Genomic DNA, 25,865 nt, shown 5'->3' with positions numbered 1-25,865 from the left:
GCTCTTCCCGCTCTTGATGAAATTATACTTTGAGGCGAAAGACAGACTTTAAATGAAGAACCCAATAAAGAATTAAGCAAACCATCACGCATATATAAAGAAGTATGAAAACCACACTGAAAGACACCACGTAGGAAAGCTGAACTGATCTGGGACCAGCAGGGAACCCTCGCTCTTCCCTCGCCGAGGAAAGGATGTTTAAACCAAGATGAAAACGGTGAGCAGACATTTCCCAAAGTCCTCAGAGAACCAGGCTGGGGCAATGACAGCAGGCGCATTTGTGGGACCAGCAGGTGCTGAACCTGCCAGAAGCACCTCTATAATTATGACAGTCACTGGAAACAGATCATGGTTCTGAGGTGTCAGTCAGATACCAAGCGCTGGTAGGATGTCCTGTCTTCAGACCAAGCACCTGAGCCACATTCAGAGTCATCAGAAACGAACACCCCTGGGCCCCGCAGCACCTGGAGGAGTGCCACGCAGGCAGCCGCCCAGCAGAGGCCAGGGCCTGCGGGAAAGGCAGCTGTGCCCAGAGGCAGGGGCAGGATTCCACTTAGGGGGTCTCAGAAAGTGAGCCGATTTGTGGAGAATAATGGGCGCCGGGTTTCTTACTCTCAGAGAGGAAACTAACCAATATGAAAAGGGGGAAAGGTAGAGTGAACCGGGGGTGTTGAACTGTGATTAGAAACGTTACTGTAATTCTGTGTAGCTAGATATAAAGATAAATACTACTGACATGAGAGACAGGGCAGGGAGAAAGCGGGGTGAGGGGGTGAGGGGTGGGAGACAGAGAAGGCATTTCCTATCTGTGTCCACTGAGAGGGCCTGGCAGCAGAGATTATCCCAGCAGCAATGGGATGATGTGTAGCCAGGTCTTTGCTTCTAAATATCAGTCTGCACTAGGAAGAAGCTGAGCTATCTGGCTATTACAGGGCTGAGGATGCTACAATATGAGTCTTAAACCTCTTGTCCACAAAGAAAGAAAGAATCTCAAAGAATGATAGTCATGTCAAAAGGACACAAGAGCCAACTTAAAGAGGCCCTTACTGATCTAAATCGAACAATGTGAGGATCAAAACAGTGGATAAATAATTACATAGGAATTTAGAGATCAACAACTTACAGCATACACATAAACTCAAAGTGGATAAAGGACTTAAACATAAGATGAGAAAACACAAAAATATTGGAGGAATCCACAGGCAGCAAAATCTCAGACATATGCTGAAGCAATTTCTTCACTGATACTGCCCCTAAGGCAATGGAAACTAAAGGGAAAATAAGCAAATGGGACTACATCAAAATAAAAAACTTCTGCACAGCAAAAGAAACCAACAAAACAAGAAAGCCCACTATACATGGGAGCACATATTTGCCAATGTTAACACTGATAAGGGTTTAATCTCCAACATTTACAGGGAACTCACACAACTTAACAAAAGAAAGATAAAAACCCAATAAAAAAATGGGCAATGGACCTAAATAGATACTCTTCGAAAAGGGGACACATGAAAACATGCTCAAAGTCACTAATCATCAGAGAGATGCGAATCAAAATGACAATGTGGTACCATGTCACACCTGTCAGAATGGCTATTATCAACAAATGACAAGTGCTGGCGAGGATATGAAGAAAAAGGAACCCTTGTGCACTGCTGGTGGGAATGCAGACTGGTGCAGCCACTGTGGAGAACAGTATGGAGTTTCCTTAAAAAACTAAAAATGGAATTCCCATTTGACCCAGTAATCCCGCTTTTGGGAATATATCCTAAGAAACTAGAAACACCAATCAGAAAGGATGTATGCACCCCTATGTTCATAGCAGCACAACTGACCACAGCTAAGATTTGGAAACAGCCTAAGTGCCCATCAGCAGATGAGTGGATTAAAAAACTGTGGTACATTTACACAATGGAATAATATGCTGAGGTAAAAAAGAAGGAATTCTTACCATTTGCAACAGCATGGATGGAACTGGAGAGCATTATGCTAAGTGAAATAAGCCAGTCAGAGAAAGATAAGTATCACATGATCTCACTCATTTGTGGAATATAGTGAACAACATAAACTGATGAACAAAAACAGATCCAGAGACAGAAAAGCATAATCAGACCGTCAAATCTCAGAGGGAGGGGAGGATGGGGGGAAGGGGGGAGATCAACCAAAGGACTTGTAAGCATGCATATAAGCCTAACCAATGGACACAGACACCAGTGGGGGAGGGCATGAGTGGGGGGATGAGGGGCAATGGGGGGATAAGGACACATATGTAATATCTTAATCAATAAAGAAAAAAACCAAGAATTTAGTAGTTTATTATATACTAAGAAAGAAAGGAAAGAAAGAAGGAAAGAAAGAGGGAGAAAGGAGCGAACAGCATTCCTTTACAGTATAGTGCCTACTAAAAGGAAAAGGGATAACAGAATTTTGAGAATCATCTTTTGGCAAATACTATAGTAATAATTAATTCAGGCAAGAAAACATTAATAATATTAAAACTAATGGGTGAAGGGCTAACAAGTGAGATATTCATAAAGTCTCAAATTATCTCCACACAAAATGCTGATTGATAAGGGAAAAGAGAAACTTTATAGCGGAGAAACTGGAAGGTATCACCTACGTGATCGAAGTTAACATCCCCAGAGGGAGCAGACGCCACGTGCCCCCTGACGGGGTGCGGGGACAAGAGCAGAGCGTCCGGTCCCTGGCATTCCTGCCAAAGATGCCTGACCCGACTCTCTCTCTCAGGAGGAACAGCAGGCAAACCCAAACAGAGGAATGTTCTGGAAAATACCTCACTTCTAATTTAAAACATGTCACCGTCATGAAAGACAAAGAAGGGTTGAGGGACTACTCCAGGCTACAGGAGACAAAGAGATGATAAATAAACACTGTGTGACATTCAAGATTAAATTCTTTGTATGTGAAGGACATCATTTCAACTATCAGCAAAACCTGACTATCAGGTGAAAAGAACAGAGGAGTTTCCTAGCTGTTTTCATTGTTTTGTAAGTTTGAAATTATTTCACAAGAAAAAAAAAGGTACATTAAAAAACTCTCTAAAATTTAAATAAAAAGTAAACAACCTCTCAAGCAGTAAGTACATGCAGCAATGTTTATTCCTTCTGGTGATGAAATGCAAATTAAAATCTTAAGGATTCATTTTATACCTGACTGGTTTTTACTGTAGTCATTTGTTCATCTATATGTTAGTTTGCTTTCTAGTATGGTAGCCAGAAAGGGTTTATTATTTACTTTGTTTTCTAAGCACTGTTACACAAAGCAATTTGTAAACTTGCAATCCTTACAACAGCTCTATAAACAAGATTCCATTATTTTCTCCATTTCCAGGAGCAACTGAGGCTTAAGAGACTTAAGCCGCTTGCCTGGAGTTACACAGCCAGCAAGTGGCAGAAGTGGGTATGAACCCTGGCAGTCTGACTGCCATGCTTTTAACCGCTATGATTGCCTGTTTTGCATCGTCAGATTATTTAAGAAAAATAATCTTAAATCATTAGGTGCAAATACATAATGTTAGCACCAGAAATAATCATTTTATTAAGAACTCCTAATATATTTTAAATGTTTTATAAAAAAAAAAGTAAATGAAATCTTGAAATATGAAAATTCAATGAGGTTGAAAAAAAAATACAAAATACCAGAAGTCAGATAAAAGAATAAATGAATTGAAAAGAAGCAAAATAAGAGTCAAAATTTAAAGTTCTTTAAAAGGGAAAAAATGACTCCATGATAGGAAGACTTAAATTACAAACAAATTTTAAGCCTCGCATAGTCAAAAAATGTCCATAGGAATAGATAAGGACAAAGAACAAGGAATAACACATCTGCTAGAAGAAGGCCAGAGCTATTAGGGAAGAAAAGAGAACGCTACAGGATATATAGCAAAACAAAACCCAGTCATATTGAAAATTATTAACCGAAGTCTTTAATAACTAGAATGGGTTTAATCTATTTGGTATGGTTTTAAAATGTAGGCCTACTATGAACATATAGGATTCTATGAACATCTTGTATGTTCTATCACATGGGTATTATAGTGAGAAGAGCCCTAAGCATCAGAAAGCAGATGAATAGATTCGCCCTCTCAAATCTGATTGCCTAACACTGAGATCCTGATGCCCAATCTCCTGGCACGAGTGTGGCGCAGGGATAACCCATCCCACTGGTCTTCCTCGTGTGAGCCGGCAATAGCACCCAGAGGCAATGGAGCCACGCTCTCTCCCTAAAGTGTGCCGTCTTCCGCCCATACCAAACATGATCTTTTCTCACGAGAGCCATCTCTTCCTCAAAAGAGCTCACCAAAGTTGTCATCCTTCCCATCAGCAGCTCCACCGGGCTCTGGGGAATGACATCCCGACATTTCAACTCAAAAGCTGCTTCAGAAGGGAGTTATTAAAATTCAAATGAGCTGGGCATACTGAAGAAGCAGCAGTCGTTTGCATGCACACCTCTGCACTGGGCCACCCCTCCGTTCCCTGAGAGCCCAGCCTGGTTTTGTTTCTGTAAATGGGCTTCGGAGACGGAGGTCAGCCTCCCACGGCCCCCACTCCTCGGGGTCATCGTTAGTAATGTGTGAGGCTGAATAGATTTCCTCTGAATCTAGCCAGCAAACCTGACACGAAGGCAGCCCTCTCCCACAATCTAAAAGCACCAGCGATTGGACTGGTAACAGCCTTTTTCATACTTGGTTTCTCTGGTTCTGAACACGGTGCAGGAGGGCCGTGATGACGGCAGCCCCCTGGCTGCTCAGGTTTGGAGCAGAAGGCTCCCTCTTGTGCCAGGACTGCGCCATCATAAACCTTATATTCACCTAAGCAGGTCCCACAGGCTGCAGAGAAAATCCTTTTCTGCCAAGAACTGTGGCTCTGCGAAGCCGAATGACATTTTATTCACTGGGAAAGAGCCTACCCTTCATTTGACCTTAAGGATTTTTTTTCTTCTCTCATGGAAATTATCTCACATTATCACCATTTAAAAATGTTACAAGCTATCAGGGAGCAACCAAACAAAAAACTGAGCAAAAGATAATATATATCCCTGGAATCATCCTAGCTGTGCAAATTTTAGATGCTCCTTTAGTAAAAATACAATTTTTTACTTATGAAGACATCTTTATTGTCATAGGTGCTTCAAATAGACTTGATGGATGGTGCTCTAAATAATGAACTTCGCATTGTGAGTGATATATGATGTGCTTAGATATAACACTATCATGTACAACAATGACATAACCATGTGTCAGTTTCCAGTGAGGACATGTGAAAGCAAATCACGCTAACTCAGAACCCGAGGAGGACGGCACAATTTCTGTGGAAACAAAAGTTCATCTCCACGCTCTGGAGGGAGTTTGTAATCTGGAAGTTCCAGGGATTTCTGTGTCCAGTGGGAAATCAGACTACGTGACCTTTATTGTCCCTTTCAATGGTTAAGATTTTATTCTTCCACATCTTCATTCATCAAACTCCCGACCTGCCCTGCCAAAGGAAGAACGGAACCAGCCAACACCAGTGGGAGAAACTGGTTCCTGGGCCGTGATGTGTTCAGTTCGAATCCATTTCCTCCCCGCAGCATGGAACAGTGTGTGTACCATTAAAGAGTGTTTATTTAATAACTTAGATAGCATTCTTCTGGCTCCAGTTAAAACAAAAAGGCACTCAGTCTCTGTGCTCAGACTGCCCTCGCTCTAATGGGGGCGACAGGAAGAAAGAATCCCCAAGGACAAATGTTTGCAGAGAAAAAGAACATAAGCTAAAAAAAAGCCCAGAGCCAGTGATTCCAACAGCACAGGGTGCTCACACGAGGTTCAGGGGAAGACCCGCTTCCCACTCAGTTCCTGAAACGCAAAGGGCACCCAGCCCTGTTCCCCTGTTTAGGTGATGCTCATTTGACACTGACTAGGAAAGTAACGGGAGCTTGTTCCTTTGAAGTCACCAGACGGAAGATGAAGTAAGGTCTTCACAGAGCACCCCTCCCCCTGACCCCACCAGCTCAGATACGGCGATGCCAGGAGACCTGCACCGTGTGTGCTTTCTGTGCCACTTAATGTAGCTGGGATCCTCGTCCTCACTGTTGCAAGGATGCTCTAAGTAGAAGAAAATCACCAGCCCTTCAGATTTGTGTTGTTTACTCATAGGGAAGCATGCTCAGGGCACACTCCTTACTTAATATGCAGAAAGAAGGATAAAACTTGAGGAATGTGTTTACTTGCCTTTTTTTCCTCCGGTAATGCAGAAACCAATGGCTGCTCTAATAAAACTGTTTTCAGGCAAATAGCTGTAGTCAGTAGGAACTGTGGAGACAGAAAAATGATCAAATTAACCAATGCATTTGGCGGGGCCAATGAAGGAAAGACAATGCTGCCAAATCAACCTGGAGACAAACCGGCGATGTTTAAGCCATTAGTCTCAGCACAGTACTCTGTGGCTGCACCTAATCCTATTAAAGTGGCCGGCCCTGAAGCCATCACTTAGGCGAGGCGAGCTATCTGAAATGGTAGTAAACCCAGGAGAGGTTGGAACCCAGAGAGGAGGAACATTTTACTGAAGTGGTTAAAAAAACTTCAGGACATCTTGAATCGGATATAGGAGCCATGAGGTGTAACAACCAGTATCAGTATGCAACCCAGCTCTTACTTCATGAGGCAGGGACTAAGGGACAAATAACAACCAGGTGCTGCTGACCTGGAACAGCGAAGCAGTGACATTTATGCTCGCCGAGTCCTGGGAGTTTCCAGGATTCTTTTCCTCCCAGAAAATTCCACCCGAAACAAGTAGCTGTACTTTTCCAGACAAACAATCATTTGGGTTCCAAAGAACCTGAGTGTAGAATGATTCACTATGACCTGACCTGAGTTTATATGTGCCAGACCATATAGCCCGTAATGTTTAAAAACCTATTATATGTAGCCCTGGCTGGGGTGGCTCAGTTGGTTAGGCACCAATTCATGTACTAAGGGACTGCTGGTTTGATTCCCTGCAAAGGCACATGCCCAGGTTGCGGGCTTGATCCCTGGTGGGGTGTGTAGGAGGTGGGAGGCGTGCAGGAGACAGCCAATCCATGTTGTGCTGTCACATCGATGTTTCCCTCCCTTCTTCTCTAAAAATCAGTAAACTACTCTTAACAACAACAGCAAGCCTATGTAAAAAAGCAGACATGCTGTTGTACCATCCTGTGAGAGCACTGCCCTTCAAACCAGCATTACCATGGGTTTCCTCCCATGACTAAGTTTTCTTTCTTTTCCCCATTTTAATATGCTAGCTGCCAGTTGTCTGAAGTTCATTATGATGGGAATGCTGCGGAATAATGCCCAATTTCTGCAGCTCAGGAGTGACTGAAAGTGAGGGAGACAGTAATTACAGGGGCCCGTGTTCACGGTAATGCTGTCCACACACTGCCTGGCAGGGCATATGGGGAACTAGGTTTTAATGAGGAATCTTTGATACCTAAACCCCTCTGGCCTGGGTCCAAGAGAGCCAGTGGGGCAAAATTCTATCAAGAGCGAGGAGCAGATACAGGCCCCGGTACATGATAGGGATGCCTCCCAGAAAATCTTCGAGTATGAGCATAAATTAAGCATGTGGGAATTGCAAATATTCCTTATTGCTTGTTATCAAAAAAGCTGGAAATAGAAAAAGCCTTGTTATTCTAAGACCTAGAATTTCAGTTCCAGTCAATGAGATGCATGATTTTAAATGCACTTACCCCATTATTTTCTCAAAAGCAGGGGCCAGAAGAACCCCAGCCATATGTGAACAGATTATTTTTATTGATTTCAGAGATGAAGGGAGATATATATATATATATATATATATATATATATATATATATATATATCAATGATGAGAGAGAATCACTGATCTGCTGTCTCCTGCATGCCCCCTACTGGGGATGTGCCTGATTGGGACTTGAACCGTGACTTCCTGGTTCATAGGTGAGCCATGCTGGCTGTGGGAGGAAGAGACTTTTAATGAATATGAGTAGTATACAAACGGTGATTGTAACATCTGGTAAAAGAAAAAAGAACTTTGTTCCAAGCTTCAGAGACCTGGTTCTTTTCTTTCTGGATTTGTCACTGAACCAGCTCTGTACATAAGTTACATAATATTTCCGAGCCTCAGGTTCTGCATCTGTAAAATACGGGGTTAGACTCGATGTCTGAACTGTCCTCCCAGGGAGGCAGGGAGAAGAGTGAAAAGAGCATGGGCTTTGGAGGCCGACAGATCAGAGTTCAAACTGGTGTCCGCCACTAACTGCCTCGTGACCATGGGAAGGTCAGGAAGCCTTTCCACAACCCATTTCCTGATGTCAAACAGGGGCATCAGGGTTGTTGTGGAGGGTTGTTGTGGAGACTAATGCTCTTAACAGAGTACATAGCCCGGGCCAGTACCCTCCCTCCAGGTCCAGGCTCTACTCTTACCAGAGGTTCTACTTTGATTTGAGGACAGAGTAGAGAGATGAAGATGTCCTAGAAGCCAGATTGCATTGGACTGGAGACCAATCACCCCGGACACACTGATGACCTGTGGATGAAAATGTGACAGTTCAGTGATGGGAAATGACCCAAACTCAATTCAGTAAAAGGCCACTCACAGAAAGTCACAAATCTTTTATTTGGTGGTAGCTTGTCTGGTAATGAGAAGCTCTATGACAAGGTGCAATACCACCTACCTAGTCTACTAAATCTGAGATGATTTAGTGGGTGGTCAACATACATGATCAACAAGAGTTGCTGAATGGATAAATGAGTGAATGAATCAAATGATGATAGACAAGCATAGCAGTGCTTGTCTCAGATATCCCTGAGTCAGATAGGCCTCAAAATATTTTCCCCTCAAAAACCGGGAAAAGAAAATCCAAAAGGTAAAAAGAGGTAATAATTTGTTTAAAATACCTCTAAAAATGAAAGGAGATATGTATTTTGTTCTCTTCTTTAAATACTTTTCTATTAATACTTAATCATGCATAATAAGCATTTTAAAAATAGTTTAAATTATAGATTTTTCTCCCAAGTTATAGCAACTTAAGTTTTTTTTGTTTTTGTTTTTAGAATGTTCATATTCATAGAGGAAAAAGACAGTTTCTTCTGTTCAGAAATTGATGTTTGCTTTTAAAACTTGAATTACTAAGAGTTCTTCAGGTGTTATAATCACCAACATTTTACAAGAAGAAAAGTACGCTAACTGTAAGACTAGGACACAAAGGTCTATGTGCAGAGAGAACACCGAGTAGGCAAAGAAAATGAGAATGCCTGGAGAGCAATGTGACAGACACGAGGGACAGTCCTTCAGGCTGCGAGGAATACCTGTGATATCTGTTCAGCTCCTTCTGTGCTGAGCTTTTATGCCATAAACATAATCATTAAAAAATAAAAACATTAAGCTATAAAATAATTTCTTAGCACATAACTATGTTCATTCGTCAGCAAGGCGAACGCTGACAGGGATTTACCCACATCCTGTCCCAGTGACACAGGAGCTGGTGCCACTCCACTGGCGACTCAGACACCTGCCTGCCCTCTGATCACCGCCCCTGTCTCCTGGCAAGGTCAGGCTTTGATTTTTATGGGAAACTAATGCCAACTTAACTCAAAATGCCAGCTTTCTTTTTGTCCCCATAGGAGTTTCCCCCCCCCAGCAAATGCAGGGCCACAAACCATTTTTCAAATGCCCTTAAACTCACCATCAGTAACAGAGATTTCCTCATTTTTTAAGGAAAACAGTTTGTATCACGAAAGAGAAAAAAGGCAAAAAGGGGAACATCGGTTTTCCCGCTGAAGGCTTTAACTCCCTCTTCTCACCTGTGTTAAGGCTCTAATGACTTCATTAAGTCTGGCTTGAAACTGAGAGGTCTGGATGGCTTCTGACTTCAGCTGAAAGGAAAAAAAAAAAAAATTCACTCCAACATCCCCGAAAAAGTACATGATGACATTCCTAGTGGATGAGCTACCATCTTCTGCACTATGCAGTCATTTATCATTATGTCCTTGTCTTTCAAAAACGGACTTCATAGTGAGGTCCTGGAGAGCAGGGCCCCGGCTTTATTACCGACTTCCTAGCACCAGTTCAGTGTGGCACCAGCAGTCACCTAATGATCCTGAACTGTATAAGCAAAGGAGGTCCTTAGGATTAATTACAAACTAACACATATATGTGTCCACTATGGAAAACATTGTATTGTTTTAAAAAAATATGTTTTTATTGATTTCAGAGAGGAAGGGACAGGGAGAGGGATAGACACATCAATAATGAGAGAGAATCATTGAACAGCTGCCTCCTGCACGCCACACACCAGGGATCAAGCCCACAACCAGGGCATGTGCGACCTTCTGGTCAATGCTCAACCACTGAGCCATGCCGGCAGGGCTGGAAAACATTTTAGAGTGAAAAAAAAAGTGTACTTAGATACTAACTTAAACATTACAGATGTACAATGGAGTTTTTTATAAACGATTTCTGAAATTATGATTCATTAACTTTTCTTAAGCAGGGAACTCTATAGCAAGTATATTAAGTTGACTAGGTTTAATACCTACAAATCAAATTAAATAAGGGGGAAAAAATCTCTTATACAAAGAATTCGCAGCAAAGAACAATTTTCTGCCCTGGTCAGTGCAGCTAAGTTAGTTGAGTGGCCCCACATGTACCAAGAGGTCACCAATTCAATTCCCGGTTGGGGCACAGGCCCAGGTTTTGAGCTAGGTGCACAGAAGGGGAGGTGCAGGGGGTAGCCAACTGATGTTTCTTTCTCTCTTCCTCTCCTTTCCTCTCTCTCAAATCAATAAAAAAAACCAAAACTTTTTTTTTTTTAAATAACCATTTTCTATACATTAAAGTCACTGCAAAGCCCAGTGTAACCATTGCAATGAGTATATATTCTTCTGTCCTTAGCATACTGACATGCTAGGTATTCTGCTCGTACTCTGGCTAGGTACATATTCAGATTTCTTTCTTTCTTTTTACCTGCATTACACCCGCTTCCGAGCCTACCAAGGCCACCATGCCATGGAGAGCTGCCAGGCAAAGCATTGTGGGAGAGCCCTGAAAACAAAGAATATGTCAAGAGAGAAACAGTCCTTGGGTTTGCATTCTAGAAAACTTAATATATCATAGCAAAATTAATGGTCAAAATGGTACTAAATGGGTAGGGTCAACAAAACCTGTATCACTGAACCAAAAATGGCCTCCGATGTGAATAAAGCTACGGGCTGAAGTCGTTAGATCCATAAGTGGCTTGTTTTTTATTTTTCAAAACCACAAGGTTGTTTAAAATAAAAACACTGTCCAAGTAAGCAGTTTAATAAAAAACTATCATAGTTGACAGGATGTATCCTGTATAAGGGCTGGAGAGCTCATGTTTCTCTTTCATTTGAAATCGCCCATTCTTTTATTGTTCAGCTATATGTCTGAGCAGTCATCTATAAATGGTCCAATTAAGTAGCCTTTTTCCTTTATACAAAACTAAGATCCCATGCAGGTGGCGACCTCTACCTCTGCTAGTACAGTCCTGATCCAGGCAGGGAGCAGCTTGCTGCCCAGGTCTTCAGCTTTTCCATGTCCACACACAGACAAACCATGAACGAGGTTGCCCAACGCCAAGGCAAAACCTGAAGTCTGTTACAAACAAACAGAAACAGGGGTAAGGGGAGGGAAGAATGGCCCGGTCGGCAATGTTTACACAGCATAGCACAAGCACTTCCAGGGGCTCCCTCTCCTCCCGACAAGTTCTTTAGGCATCTGAGAATCGGAGAGCGGCAGATTTAAAAAATCTAGACTGTGTGTGTGTGTGTGTGTGTGTATGTGTGTGTATAGTGGCAGTGGTGGAGGGGAGTGGAGGAGGGTGGGGATAAAGACACATATGTAATACCTTAATACAGAAAAAAAAGTAAATTACAATTTTGTCAATCAAACCTCAATAAGGCTAGACTATCTCAAATAAATAAATAATAGAGAGATAAGCCTCAAAAACAAACAAACAAACAAAATCCTCGACTTTGATTTGTAACAAGCTACAGTCCCATTGCAAAGGCGTCAGCTGCAGTGAGCAGTTTATTTGAGGGAAATAACACCGCACTATTGAGCAACGCGGCTCAAATGATCCACATTTCAGAAGGGGTTCGAGCGAAAATACCCAAGTAGATCACACAAGCTGTCAATTCCCAAACAAGAAGAGAAAATGTCTCATAATGAGCACCGAGTATGTCAACGTCTACATTTTGATGTTGCAAACCCTACTGAACGTGAGCAGGCAAATTATCATAAAGTAGTAACAATACCAAATAATATGCAATATCCTGAAGTAACCCACTGTGGTCAATATTGAGACCTTAGAAACCTTAAAAAAACACACACAAAAAACAACAACAACACCCACACACAAAACACTATCACCAGCAATGAGAAAATTCTAGAGCATGTGCAATCAGACAGAGCCTTTTTTTCCCCCCTTCAATTTTTAAAGTTGTGGTAAAATACTTATAACATAAAATTTACCAACTTAATCATTTTTAACTATGCAATTCAGTGGTATTAAGTACACTCACATTATTGTGTAACCAATCACTACCATCCATCTCCAGAACTCTTTTTATTTTGCAAAACTGAAACTCTATACCCATTAAAAAGAACTCCTCATCCTCCCACCCCTCCCCCTGGCAATCACCCTTCTATTTTCTATCTCTATGAATGTGACGACTCTAGGTGCCTCACATACATAGAATCATACAGTATGCGTCTTTTTGTGATTGCCTACTTCACTTAGCATGATGTCCTCCAAGATTCATCCCTGTTGGAGCATAGGATTTTCTTTCTTTTTAAGGCTGAATAATATTTTAGAGGGAACTAACGGAATTTAATTTAATTTACAGGCATTTAATTTTTAGTCTGTATTATTTGCTTTGCATTTGCTAAGGTTTGACCTTATCAGAGCCCTCTGTGTATTCATTTTGAAAAGGGTATGTACTCTCTCCAACCAAAAAAAAAAAAAAAAGTCTAGAGGAGGACATAAGGAATGAGAGAAAAAGACCCGTGATGGTTGGCCATCGCTATGAGATAAGAGAATAATCAGAAGCTCCTCAGCTCTGGGCATGAAAAATGTCCCATTTCCCCTCATCAGAGTCAGTCAGCACCGGGGCTGAGCAGCAGCCTGGGTCCCTCAGAGGGAAGGAATCCGGGCGCGCCTTCCAACCTGCTGGTTGCTCTCCACCAACAGGCGGAGCTTGTTCATGGTGTCCTCGGCCTCCACAGCCTCAAGGACGCCGGCACTGAACGCCGCTGTGCACACGCAGCTGAGGGTGTAGGCCAGCACCTGGAAGAAAAGACAGGACAGTGTTTCTTCACGAGGGAAAAGGAAAGAACAAGGTCTAGTGGACACAAATATTGGGTCACACGTCTCCTCAGGAAGGACTGGATTTAAGCACGCCTCCCACTGACGGGCACCTGTATTTGCTAACAATGTTGTGAGATGGGCGTCATTATTCCTGCTCCATAGATAAGGACGCTGGGGCTCAACTACTTAGAGCTAGCGAGTGATGGGAGCGACATTCAAAACCAAGAAGCTCCCTCACCAATTTAGGACACACCATCCATAAGCGGCAGAAGCCGATTTTCACCACAGTGGACATCACTGAGTGCCACAGGTCTGATCCAAGGCCAAGCAGCAGAGGGCTGGAGACACGGCTGCATTAAGCTTCCCCCGTAGTGGCAATGGAGCAGAATGGACCACAACTGAGGGTTTTAGAGTCAGATAAACAGTCAGATAAAATAGAGATAATACCTCCTACTTCCTAGCACTGTACGATAATTTAGTAACTAAATGAATACATGAGTGTATAAATGAATACAAATAAAAACACTGGGAGTAGATACGGAATACTCTGGTGTATGTTCCAAATTGATCATTTATTGGCTAAGCCACGTCAGGGAAGTCAAACAACCTATTTGAGCCTCAATTTTTGCAAATCACAGTTAATCACCCCCTCCCTGTTATCTTGCAGTTCCACGATGAATCTCTCTCAGGCCCAAGTGGAAATGTGCATGTCTTCACACTGGTTTATTTGCCGGAAAAGAATAAGTGGTTTCTAAGGTAGAAACTGGCTAATAAAACATGAGGGGAGAAAAAAAACAAAGCATGTGTCCAAGGCCTCAGACATCAAAACATCAAGCAGCCAAATGCCTCAATTATAGGAAAACCTTGCTTTCCTCTATTAGCCAAAGTGCTCCTGGTGACAAAATTTTATTTTCTCCTTTTGCTTAAAAAATATATATCCTTTTGAATCATGCTCAGCAATGTGGGGCCCTAGCTCAATGGACAGAGCGTCAGCCTGTGGACTGAGGGGTCCCAGTTTGATTCCGGTCAAGGGCACATGCCTGGGTAGTGGGCTTGATCTCCAGTAGGGGGCGTGCAGGAGGTGGCTAATCAATGATTCTCTCTCATCATTGATGTTTCTATCTCTCTCTCCCTCTCCCTTCCTCTCTAAAATCAATAAATTATATTAAAAAAAAATTCGCAATGTGGGGCATGTCTGAGAACAAAACTTCAGCCTTCTGTGCTGCCCAGAAATTCACCGACTCAGTCAACCAGCCCCACACAGGAAAGGAGGAGGCACGCAGGGACACAGTGGCCTTTACAGCTTGCCACCTGGGACACGGCCTGGGGTGGGGGTGGGGGGGAGTCTGGTCAGGCCAAGAGGTCATCTCCTGCTCCCTCTGGTGTGAAGCACAGGGTCCAGCCTCACCCACGCAGGACAGACACACACCCCACGGTTGACACGCAAGCGGCATCATGTGAACTGCAGGTCTGCATGTATCTGTGCCGTCACAGAAAAAGCCCTTCATTTAACGTGGCGGAGGGAATCCCTTCAGTGATGTTCATGCTGGCTGACATTTAAAAAAGCAAATGCCTTTCGAGCTGCACTTTCTTAAGCTATTTCCTGGCCATTTTTTTTTTTTTTTTTTTTTTTTTTTAAGTTCCATCGGCTGGGGCCTAATTCTCACTCTCCATTCAACCTCCCTCCAGAAACCGCGGCGCTTCTCAGAGAGTGCCTGCTGGTGATGCTGACTCGGGAGTCTGTATTCCCGCCCAGCTCTTATCTTACCTGCCACATGGAAGTCCAAGTCGATTTAAACAGCTGCCCAATTTGAAACCCTTATGATCTATTGGAGGAGGCTTGCCACTCAGACGTTCGTTCTCCTTATCCCAGATGAGGTCGAGGAAGACTTTAATTCCAGGGCCACCAAAACGTGCCCAGTAGAAAATCAGCGGCAACAAGAGAGCCAAAGCCGGGAAGGGGAAGGGGCCTGGGACCCCGCCTCCTACCTCCTGGAAGGTCCTGCTCTGGCTCCCGCTGCCGTCCAGGTGGGCGGACAGCCTCCGCAGCGACGCGGCCACGTGGACGCGCGACTCCGTCTGGCCGCTGTGGCTCATGAGGGACAGGACCAGTCCCACTCCCAGGATGCAGCCCGTGCTTGGAAGCCAAAAGGACAAGGTTGTTAAAAACCACAGGAACCCGCTCTCCCCCTTTCCCGGGAGTTTACAGGCTCCACAGGCTGGGGGGGAGAGGGCTGGATGCGAATCCTGCTGCCAGCTCTGTGAGCGGGTCCCACGAAACACCACAAGCACATGCCCGCCCTCCTCCAAAGGCAACCTTGACCACAAAACCGGCGATCGTGGCCCAGGCTAGGGCGGTGCACACACTGGAGAAACACAGACATGTAAAAGGATGAAATGGTTGGACTTAAATTCCATGGCGAGGGGAGGAGGAGGCATACACAGAAGACAAGCCGGCGCTATCGCTGCTCCTAGAGGAGAGCTGTGGTACCCCCATCCCCACCCCCACCCCCACCTTGTGTGCACTGTGATGAACTGTACAGGAGAGAGGACCTGAGCTGAGGAGGTCTGACTAACAGCAGGACGGGCCAATGCCAGGAGCGGTTACCAGGCCCCTGCTCCGTGCTCCGTGTTTCCTAGTCAACTCCAGCAAGTGGAATTTCTTTCTCAGGGAAACTGTGCTCGCCTGCGCACAATGACCTAATCCTCGCCTCCCCTCTGATCTCTCGGAGGACCACTGGGTCAGGGGAGAAAATGGACAGATGACAGGCTTGTCAAAAGTTACCCCGAGTGACAATTCAATCGGGGCCCTGGGCTCTTTGTGCCCGAGTCCTCCGGAGAGAATGCATCCCCATTTACAGAAACAAATCCTCTTCCCGGAACGCCTCGCCAGTATGATAAGATAATGCAGCTTGGAGGCCGTTTCTCGCTTTGTAAGAAAATGTTTTGTCTTCATGGCTGTTTTTCAAATGGAGGGGGTGCCGAGTGTCCCAGTGGCTGCCCTGGCTAGGGCCTGGCGTGCCTTCCCCCTCCCTCCCCTCCCTCCCCTCTTCCCCCATCCCGGGCAGCTGCCGCAGACCGGCTCCAGGCGCGTCTCTGAACCCCCATTTCTGTGCCCGTGCTCGATGCCACTTTGCTCAGTTTGATTCCGGTCAAGGGCACATGCCTGGGTAGCGGGCTTGATCTCTAGTAGGGAGCGTGGCATCTAAACTCCTGGGCTGGCCTCAAGGACCTTCGTGTCATTTCATGAACATGTGCGTTATTCCCCCAACACCTCTGTGCAAACAGAGCATCCGTGTCGGAAAAAGACACCCACTGGCCGGGGATGCTACATGGTCTGCGCAATGTCACGCAGAGTGTTCCCAGCATGCGCAGCCAGAAGGTGCTTTTGTTGTTGTGTTGTATTTTTTTTAAAAATTAATTTATTTTAAAAATGTATTTTATTGTTTGTTTGTTTTTACAGAGAGGAAGGGAGAGGGATAGAGAGCTAGAGACACTGATGAGAGAGAAACATCGACCAGCTGCCTCCTGCACACCTCCCACCGGGGATGTATCCGCAAACAAGGTACATGCCCTTGACCGGGATCGAGCCTCGGACCCTTCAGTCAGCACACCGATGCTCCATCCACTGAGCCAAACCGGTTTCAGCTGTGTTTTGTTTTTTAATTCCCAGCCTTCTGTTCCATCCGCCAAACCCCATCCCCTCTGGGTGCCCCCTGCATGATGCCAGGAAAGGAACATGGCTCAAGTGGGTGTTTCTAGGTTCCATTGCCTAACAGCCTGGGCATGAGAAAATCCTCTGTGAAGAAGCGGCTGCAGGGTGACCCATCAGAGATGGCAGAGATGCCGGTGCCGCTGACATGCTAACGTGAAATCAACAAGCTCAACCGGCATCAAGCTCTTCCAAGCAGCCGCCTCGGCATGGAACCCCGAACTGCCTGCTGTCAGGACAGAGCACGTTTTTGAAGGAGAGGCAGCTCCCATTAGTGTGGATTCAAGTCCTTCTCCTCGTTTAGAATCTAAGGAAAGTTTTTCTGGTTATCCTTTAAAAAAAAAAAAAATATTTCTATTGATTTCAGAGAGGAAGGGAGAGGGAGAGAGAGATAGAAACACCAATGGTGAGAATCCCTGACCAGCTGCTCCCTGCACGCCCCACGCTGTGTATTGAGCCTGCAACCCGGGCGTGTGCTCCGACTGGGGATCAAACCGAGACCTTCTGGTTCAGAGGTCGACGCTCAGCCACCAGAGCCACGCTGGCTGGGCCTGGCTATCTTTCTATGCTGGTGCACATACAATTTGGATAGAATTATACCAAAGATAAAGCTAGACAAAATGTGATCAACACTTAGGAAATTCTGACTTTTGTTCCCTCTTTGACTATGTAATTGCTACTTCTGCTCAAGATCTCAAATGTGACTTCCTCAGGGACACCTTCGCTGGCCCAGCAGGGGACCTCTTTACTACTCTCCCACCGCACCCCGTACTAATTTACTTCAGACAATTTTAATTATAAATCCTCGTCAGAATGAGGATTATTTGGGGGATTGTTTAATTACCATCCACCTCATTTGCCAGCCTGCATGCTCCATTCTCTGTGTTTTTCTCACCACAATGTCTGTGCACCCAGCACACTGCTGGGTGGGACAGGCATCCAGCTCAGACCCCGTGAACACCAGGAACTGAGCAAATGCACGGTTTCAAGGGTGTCTGAAGTGGAGGAGAGCTACCGAAAGGAAAACAACAACAAAAGAAAACCAAGACTAGGTTCCTTTGTTTAGTTGGAGGCAAATTTTACGAGTTGTAAAATTCACGGAGTATGTCATCCAAGGTTCAATCAGGAAAACGTGATTTCTATTTCCTGCCAGACTAATTTAAGAAGATGAAATCAGGTTCATGTGGAAAAAGGATTCTTCTCAAAGCTCACTTGAGTACTGGGGTTCATCTTTTCCAATAAATAGGTAGTTATCTAAGTCTTGCTTCTGGGGCTATTGTGGGTGCAGGAAAACCCTTCTCCCCTGGTCTGAGGCTCGTGCTTTACCATCCCCAGGCAGATGGGTACAAAAAAAAAAAGAGACCCTCTTTTAGTTCACATTTACCCAAACGTTCTCACGGCGTAATTAGTCTTAGGCAAGGTTCCCATTCATGACGATTCTATTCATTGCTCCAGTGGTAATTATTTAACATGATGTGTAACCTACCTATGTACACATGTGCCAGTAAATATGTTAGAGTGTGTGCACCTGCTAAATTGTTTCCTTCCACCTCTTCTCATTTTTCCCAGCATGCACCAGGAAGGTGGTTCTAAACCTTTATTCCTGATGTTTCCTTCTCATTTCCAAATCTTCTATATTTTAATGTGTTTGCTTTTTGTCCTCAGTCTGAAAGATTCACCAACTGCTTAGCTCAGCATTTCTACACTTGTCCTCATCCTAGCTTCCCTTTGAGGAGTCTGCCAGCTCTAAACCGGGAACAACGGGCAGAGGTAGCTTTCCCATCTTTCTGTACATTGAAAACAGAAAGGAGTTCAGTGTTGGTGCCTCAGAAAGATGCCCAGGCTGGTGTTGCTCAGTGGTTAGAGTCTTGGCCTACCCACCGAAGGATCTTGGGTTTGATTCCTGTTTGGGGGCACTTATTCGATGTGTAGCTCTCCCAGCAGCGTTTCTCTCTTCCCCTCCCTCCCTCTCTTCTACTTTCTGGAATAAAATATCCTCAGGCAAGGATTAATAAACAACAAAACAACCACCACCTCTCCCCCTCAACCCCCCCAAATCAGACAGATGCAATAAAAACAAGCTACATCAGGTATAAAGTGGAGGTTTTGGAATTGCTAACGTGAATCTTGTATGAGAACACTAACAGCCCTGGCCAGGTGCTTGGCTATTTGGAGAGTTGTCCCAACACCAACAGGCTATGGGTTTGATTTCGGTCAGGCACATACATTGGCTGTGGGTTCGATCTTGGTCATGGCCATGGCGTGTATGGGTGGCAACTGATCGATGTTTCTCTTTTTTATATTTCTCTCTCTCTAAAAATCAATGAAAATACATCCTTGGGTGAGGGTTAAAATAAGAAAAGAATACTAACAAATGATAAAGACAGTCTGAGTTTTAAAATTACATGTTCTATTCTGACATTACTTATTTGAATGTCTTAACCGAGTATATTAAAATACCACTATCAAAAAGAAATTTTGTGACTTAAAAGCTATGCAATTCTCATATGTGTGTTGCCACATCAACTGAGATATAAGGCTGTATACTTTCTAAAATTACCCAGAGAAGAATCTTCAATTCCTCAGTTTGCTGTAGGCTGTCCTGCAGATTAAGTACTAGTCCATCTAATAATTAGTCCTAAAAACAGTTAACATTCGTATAGCACTTTGCCCTTTACAAAATGCTACACAAATAGTATGATATTTGCGAAAGCTCGATAGTAATAATTACCCAATACTTAGGTGGATAGCATGATCAGGGCTGTGAGGACTGCAATGGCACAATAATTACCACTAGATGGCAGCAAAATGTAAGTGATGGGACCACAAACACAGCCCTGCCCAGGTGCTGGGTTCTCTCAGCAGGGACATGTCCATTAAATCCAGGAAGCGTGGTGAATTCGCTCTGGGTGAATTCTATCACTTGAGGTAGCATGCTCCCAGATCCATTAACTACCTCCTGGTAAAGCTCCCACCGTTTCACTGGAGGACTGCCCTAGACATCTGCAATCTCATTCGACAGAAGGATACTTTACACCAGGAGCCAGGCATTCAGGCCTGATACTAGTTAGACACTTAAAAAAAGAAAAAAAAAAAAGAGAAAAAAAGGCAAGCAAGACCCACATGTCAGAGAAAAAGAATAAGTATTGTACATTATGGGTCAAACTACTTTTTTTTATTTTAAAAAATATTTATTTTATTTCCCCATCCCCTTTAGCAACCATCAGCTAGCTCGGTATGGTGATGGGTCTGTTTCTGTTTTGTTTACTCATTTGCTTGGTTTTTTAGATTCCACACATATGTGAAACCATACAGTATTTCTCTGTCTGATGTATCTCACATGGCATAATGCTTCTAGGGCCATCCATGTTGTTGCTAACGGCAAGATTTCATTCTTTTTCACTGTGAATAATACTCCAGATTTCTTTCTATTGAAATGTTCTCAATGTTGTGCGACCCAAGAGAGAGGAAAAGGACTTTGAAGTCAGACAACCTAGGGTTCCTCTCTGAGCTCTGCCACTCATTGTGTGACCTTGAACCAGGCTCCTATCTGAGACTCACTTTCTTCATCAGTAAACCAAAATGAAACTGATCCCTAATTTAGTGTCAACATTTAGGGTGTAATCAAGGCTTAATTACACGAGAAAGGGATGTGAAAATGCCTCGCACAATTTGTGGCTACTCAGTAAGTAATAATTAAACCTCAAACCAGAGAGGGAACAACATACTAAGCACTGCCACCCACAAAGCATTAAGACATAACAAAATGCTAAACTTCATTAACTCGAGGAATAACGGGAGTTTTGAGAGGATAAAGAGAGGGTCCCCTGAAGGGCCTAGGTTTCTCATTGGGGCCCTGAAGACAAGCCAGGGCTTACTAAATGAACAGGCAGTATCTGATGACCCTATTCTACCTCACTCTGCAGGGCCAGCCCCTAAATAGGCCCATCCTTTCTCTCCCAAATGCAGCTGCTCAATCAAATTCAAACAAATAGTTAAAAGGTAAGAATCAAGAAAGAAGGTTATGAGTAAAGAAATAAGAATCTTATTAAGATAAAAAGTTCATTTCAAAGTTAAATACGCTTAGACTTATTTAGTTCGTACACGTGTAAAGACCCATATTGTGGGTAATTCCGCTCTCCCTGTGGTCCTCCTTACTTTCAAACAAACTTCCTGGAAAGTAATGACTATAATACTTGAAAGTCATTCTTGGTAGTTTCAACTGGCTGAAATTTTGGAGCATCTTAATCATAAAATTTCCCCCAAGCTATGACAAACACCTTTAGGGGGAAGGCAGAGAGAAGAAAGAAGAGAGAGAGGGGAGCTGGGGAAGAGGGAGAGAGGAGAGAGGAGAGAGAAGACAAGAGAGAGAGAGAGAGAGAGAGAGAGAGAGAGAGAGAGAGAGAGAGAGAGAGACAGAGAGAGAGAGAGAGACAGAGAGAGATATATCCCAGCTTACTCCTTGGTTTAAAAGACACCATCACTAATACACAGCTTAGGCTCAAAACTCTCAACCTTCCATGGCTCTATACTTTCCATTAAACAGTTCTTACCCAACCTTAGCCTGTGTCCGAAAGAAGGCTCACCATGACCACCTGCTACGTGAACACTTGGTTTTGTTTACTCATGATGAGTACTTGATACATGAAGCTACTTCTACCATTTACTTTTTTGTCACTTTGAACAAACAGGCTAGATAGTACAAATGTATTTTTAGATTGTAAGTTCCTAAAGGCCAGAAATGCAAACCCTGATTTAAATGCCCATTCAGCAAAGAGTAAATGAATTCATACATTGGGGGTTAGTGCCTATAATCTGTTGAGTTTCTAAGTAATAACAAACCCCAGAGGATCCACACATGAGGTTCTAAGACATGCATAAGTACAAAAAGGTACAATGTAGTCCTCAACATGTCATACTCCAGTGAGCCTAAGGAAACCACATATCCCCCACCACCACCACCACACACACACAGATCACAGAGGCTAATGGAAACACTAAGTGTCTCACTAAATGAGTATGTTTAACGCTGGTTTTCGAGGCATTCTTTTCTGATTACACCTTTTCATTTTGCTCTCTTTCATAATGGCAATGAGAAAATGAATTTACATTTTAAAATATTCAGTTAAATGGACAAAAATCATGAGGTCTGTGGGGCAAAAATGGACCCATAAACATTGAGGAGCTGGGAAACCCTGGGGTAACCTGTATTGTTTCCATTTTTATTCCTCAGCCATTGGATGCCACAGGAAAAGCTAAATCATGGGTCTAAGATTCTTTCAGTCCAAATTAAAAAAAATTTCTTTAAAAAGATTGACTTATGCACACGAGCCTCCAGATATAGGTGTGACGGGGGATGTACGAGCCAGAGCGAAGGTATTAGTGACTTAACGACAGCCACAGAACGACATGTGCTGCTTCGCACTGAAGCCAACGGTTGCCGAAGCACTGCTTTCAGAACAAGAACACTCCAATTACAGATCTCTGGTAATTGCTAAGAATCTTTTGCAAAGGAATTACAGATCAGGCCCTACAAATATTTCACTGTAGGATATAAAATTTATGGCAGAGAAAAAACTAGTCTCTAAGCACCTGCTAGAGAGGACATGGGATCCACATACTTGTGCTCAAGATGAGGGTCAAAGCAGCAGTTCTCCAGGGCATCCAAGGACTTCATCAGCAGGAGGTTCATCTGGTGGCCAGAAATGTCACTAGGGAAAGGCGCCGGGGAAAACGAGTCATTTAAAGTCACTCAACTGTCCCAAATAATATTTTACTATACAATATTTTGCTCTCAATATTTCACTGATAATGTGTTTACTTTAAAAAACATTAAAGTAACAATCAATACTATTGATGATTCATATGTATTTATTTTGTAGATAGAGAAACTGAGTCAGAGAATTTATTCAATAATTGGGTTTCTGAACATTGTAATTATTTGCAAATCAATAAACACTGCCACTTTTGCATTTTCTCAGCTCATTAAAACTCTTTTATAATTGAAGTATAGTCACCATAGAATATTATATTAGTTTCAGATGAATACCATAGTGATTCTACATTTATAAACCTTAATATGTGATCACTACGGTAAGTCTATAATCATCTTCCACTATGCACACTTATTACCATATAAGTGACTGTATTCTCTGTCCTGTGCACATCCCTATAACATTTATCTGTAGCTGGAATTTGGTAGCTCTTACTTCCCTTCACCATTTTCATCCATCCCCCTACTCCCTCTAGTAACAATCAGTTTATTCTCTGCTTCCGTGAGTCCTTTTCTGCTTTGTTTGTTCATTTTCTTTAGATTCCACAGAGAAGTGAAATCATATGGCATTTGTCTTTCTTTATTTCACTTAGAGTATAATACTCCCTAGGTCCGTGGCTGGCAAACTGTGGCTCTGAAGCCACATACGGCTCTTTGGCCCCTTGACTGTGGCTCTTCCACAAAATTCCACGGCCTGGGCGAGTCTATTTTGAAGAAGTGATATTAGAAGAAGTTTAAGTTAAAAAAATTTGGCTCTCAAAAGAAATGTCAATCGTTATACTGCTGTACTGTTGATATTTGGCTCTGCTGACTAATGAGTTTGCCGATCACTGCCCTAGGCCATCATGTTGTCACAAATTTTGTCTATTAAAATCTTACATCACTAAAATAAATAAATAAATAAATAAAAACCAAAGTCAGAATTCCAAACAAGGTATGTATTTCTAAGAGCCTAAAGGGGTTGTCGTCAGAATATTTAATAAACCCATGAAGCTCCTATTTTTCAATAATGGTTCTCAGTCTCTTTCATGCAAAGATTTACTTTTGGTTTCATGTCTCGATTGTGGAGGTTATAAGTTCTATTCCTTTAGTTACACCTTTTTAAAAGGTGGTGGTGGTGGGGTATGGACACCAGCTCTCCATGTTCCTATCTGCAGTAACTGATGCGATTTTGTCACTGCCGTGGTGAACACTATGGCTTGCACAGTAAAATAAACAGAAAAGGTAGTGTTTCCTGGCAGAGCGTGGGCTTTATCACCGACACCTGATTATCAGGGTCCCACATGTCAGGTCTGGTCCCACTGCCTCTGCCTGCCGGGGACGCAGCTGGGAGCCCGGCGCAGAGCCCTGCCTGTGTCCTCACCAGGACTGCAGGCAGTGGTTTTGCTCGAGGTGAAGGATTAGATTTTGCAATGAGCACGCACGCACACACACACACACACTTAATAGCTTTAACTAAGTACCGTATTTTCTGGCGTATAAGACGACCCCCTAATTTTACAGTTAAAACACAGGTTTAGGCCTATATTCGCTGTATAAGACTACCCCCCACTTCCGAGGCAACACCAGTTATTTTTTTAATAGACCGCCTCTCTGACTCTGGCCGATCTGAGCAGGCTTTTTACTAGAACACAGTGCCGTCTTATACGCCGGAAAATACGGTAAGTCCTATTATAGTTGTTCTCTGGAGTAAAATATACTTAAATATGCTAAACAAATGCTGAGTGCTATATCCTCTGGGAGTCATGATGGAAGCAAGCTTTGAAATAATACGCTTTCCTGAATAAATTCTAGGCCAGAATGTAAATTCAGGTGACTTGTCCATACGCTTGACCAAAAAAAATGTATCGACTGCCCATTCTCTTTTCCAAGGTGACTTTTCATTCTTGGGACCAGCACCTTGTCCTGAGGGACTGCTTTGGGTCACCTCTTTAACGCTATCAACTAGTCAGTCAAATGCCCTCAAAACATTTGCCTCATTACTGAAAAATGGAAACTTTCCTCCGAAAATGTCAGTATCTGATGACATTGTCACTATCTAGCAAAATATGTTTTAGTACCGAAGGCATATATTCCCGATTCCTCTGCTCAGAAATCAGGAAGGAGGGAGCCATGAGCAGTTACATGGGCTGCAGTACTGAGACACCAGCCAAAAGGAGGATGCTATCACACAGGATCATTAAAGCCACATTAAAATGTGCAGCTTCTGGGAGGGCACTGGGCCATGGGAAGAGCCTCCTGAGGCCCTGCCCCAGAGGTTCCTGCAGGTGCAAAGTCAAGTGCAAGCAGACAGGGTGGGAGGCAGCCTGGGCCCCAGAGCGATGCTTTAGCTGAATCACCGTGGGTTTCTCCGGGTAGTGTGATTAAACGATCCACAGAAACAAGCCTGTCAAGCCCGAGCACCAGCAGCAGCTCATCGAAATCTAATGGGAAAGGGAGCCGGGCCAGGAGAGGATGACAGGAGCCGCTTGGAATGAAGCTGCCACGGCTCAGTGTTAGTTGCAAAGCTTGCTGCTTGAGAAGATCTTGAAGAAAGAGCAGGAACACCGATGGAGAAGAGCTGCCATTCGTTGCAGAGTAGCAAAGGAGGGAAAAGCCACTTTTAAGTTTTAACTCTTTGAACATATTTAGTGCCCGTCACACACACACACACACACACACACACACACACACACACATGTTAACAGTCAACCACATGCAGAAGGCAGCGATTTGTTCATGTCCAGAGCCAGGCCTACATAGACTAACACGGGTGAGGAGAGCAAAACGAGTACTCTGGAAACGTTTCATGTATGATCACAAAGACCAAGCCAACTCCTCCCAATCGTCTGACAGACCTTTCCAAGAGCTGAAAATGATGATCTGAAATATGGCATTTCCCCAGATCAACGGCAATTTTCATAAAGGTTTCCTATATTGGTATGTGCACCAAGCTGTGAATTACAAATGGAAACTTAACCACTGGTTTTAAACTGAAATCTGAGTATCACATCATGTCATCTAGTTTCTCTACATCAAGACCATTTCCTGCCTTTG

The 25,865-nt window shown here is 43.6% G+C and overlaps 1 protein-coding gene across 1 annotated transcript in view; it reads right to left on the bottom strand.

The window, feature by feature from the left end:
• The window catches only part of FOCAD (focadhesin), a 262,856-nt gene that overhangs the window by 31,180 nt on the left and 205,811 nt on the right, over positions 1-25,865 (bottom strand). The window contains exons 28-35 of the mRNA XM_036434175.2: positions 22,678-22,767; positions 15,334-15,481; positions 13,204-13,323; positions 11,508-11,630; positions 10,980-11,057; positions 9,818-9,889; positions 8,438-8,540; positions 6,230-6,310 (exon numbers count right to left, since the gene is read on the bottom strand). Of these exons, the coding sequence (XP_036290068.1) occupies positions 6,230-6,310; positions 8,438-8,540; positions 9,818-9,889; positions 10,980-11,057; positions 11,508-11,630; positions 13,204-13,323; positions 15,334-15,481; positions 22,678-22,767 (815 nt within the window). The remainder of the gene's footprint in view (positions 1-6,229; positions 6,311-8,437; positions 8,541-9,817; positions 9,890-10,979; positions 11,058-11,507; positions 11,631-13,203; positions 13,324-15,333; positions 15,482-22,677; positions 22,768-25,865) is intronic.

This window comes from Pipistrellus kuhlii, unplaced genomic scaffold (assembly GCF_014108245.1).
Source record: "Pipistrellus kuhlii isolate mPipKuh1 unplaced genomic scaffold, mPipKuh1.p scaffold_m20_p_12, whole genome shotgun sequence".
Taxonomy (NCBI): Eukaryota; Metazoa; Chordata; class Mammalia; order Chiroptera; family Vespertilionidae; genus Pipistrellus; species Pipistrellus kuhlii.
The sequence above is the reverse complement of the archived record's forward strand: the minus strand, read 5'-3'. Positions and strand labels throughout refer to the sequence as shown.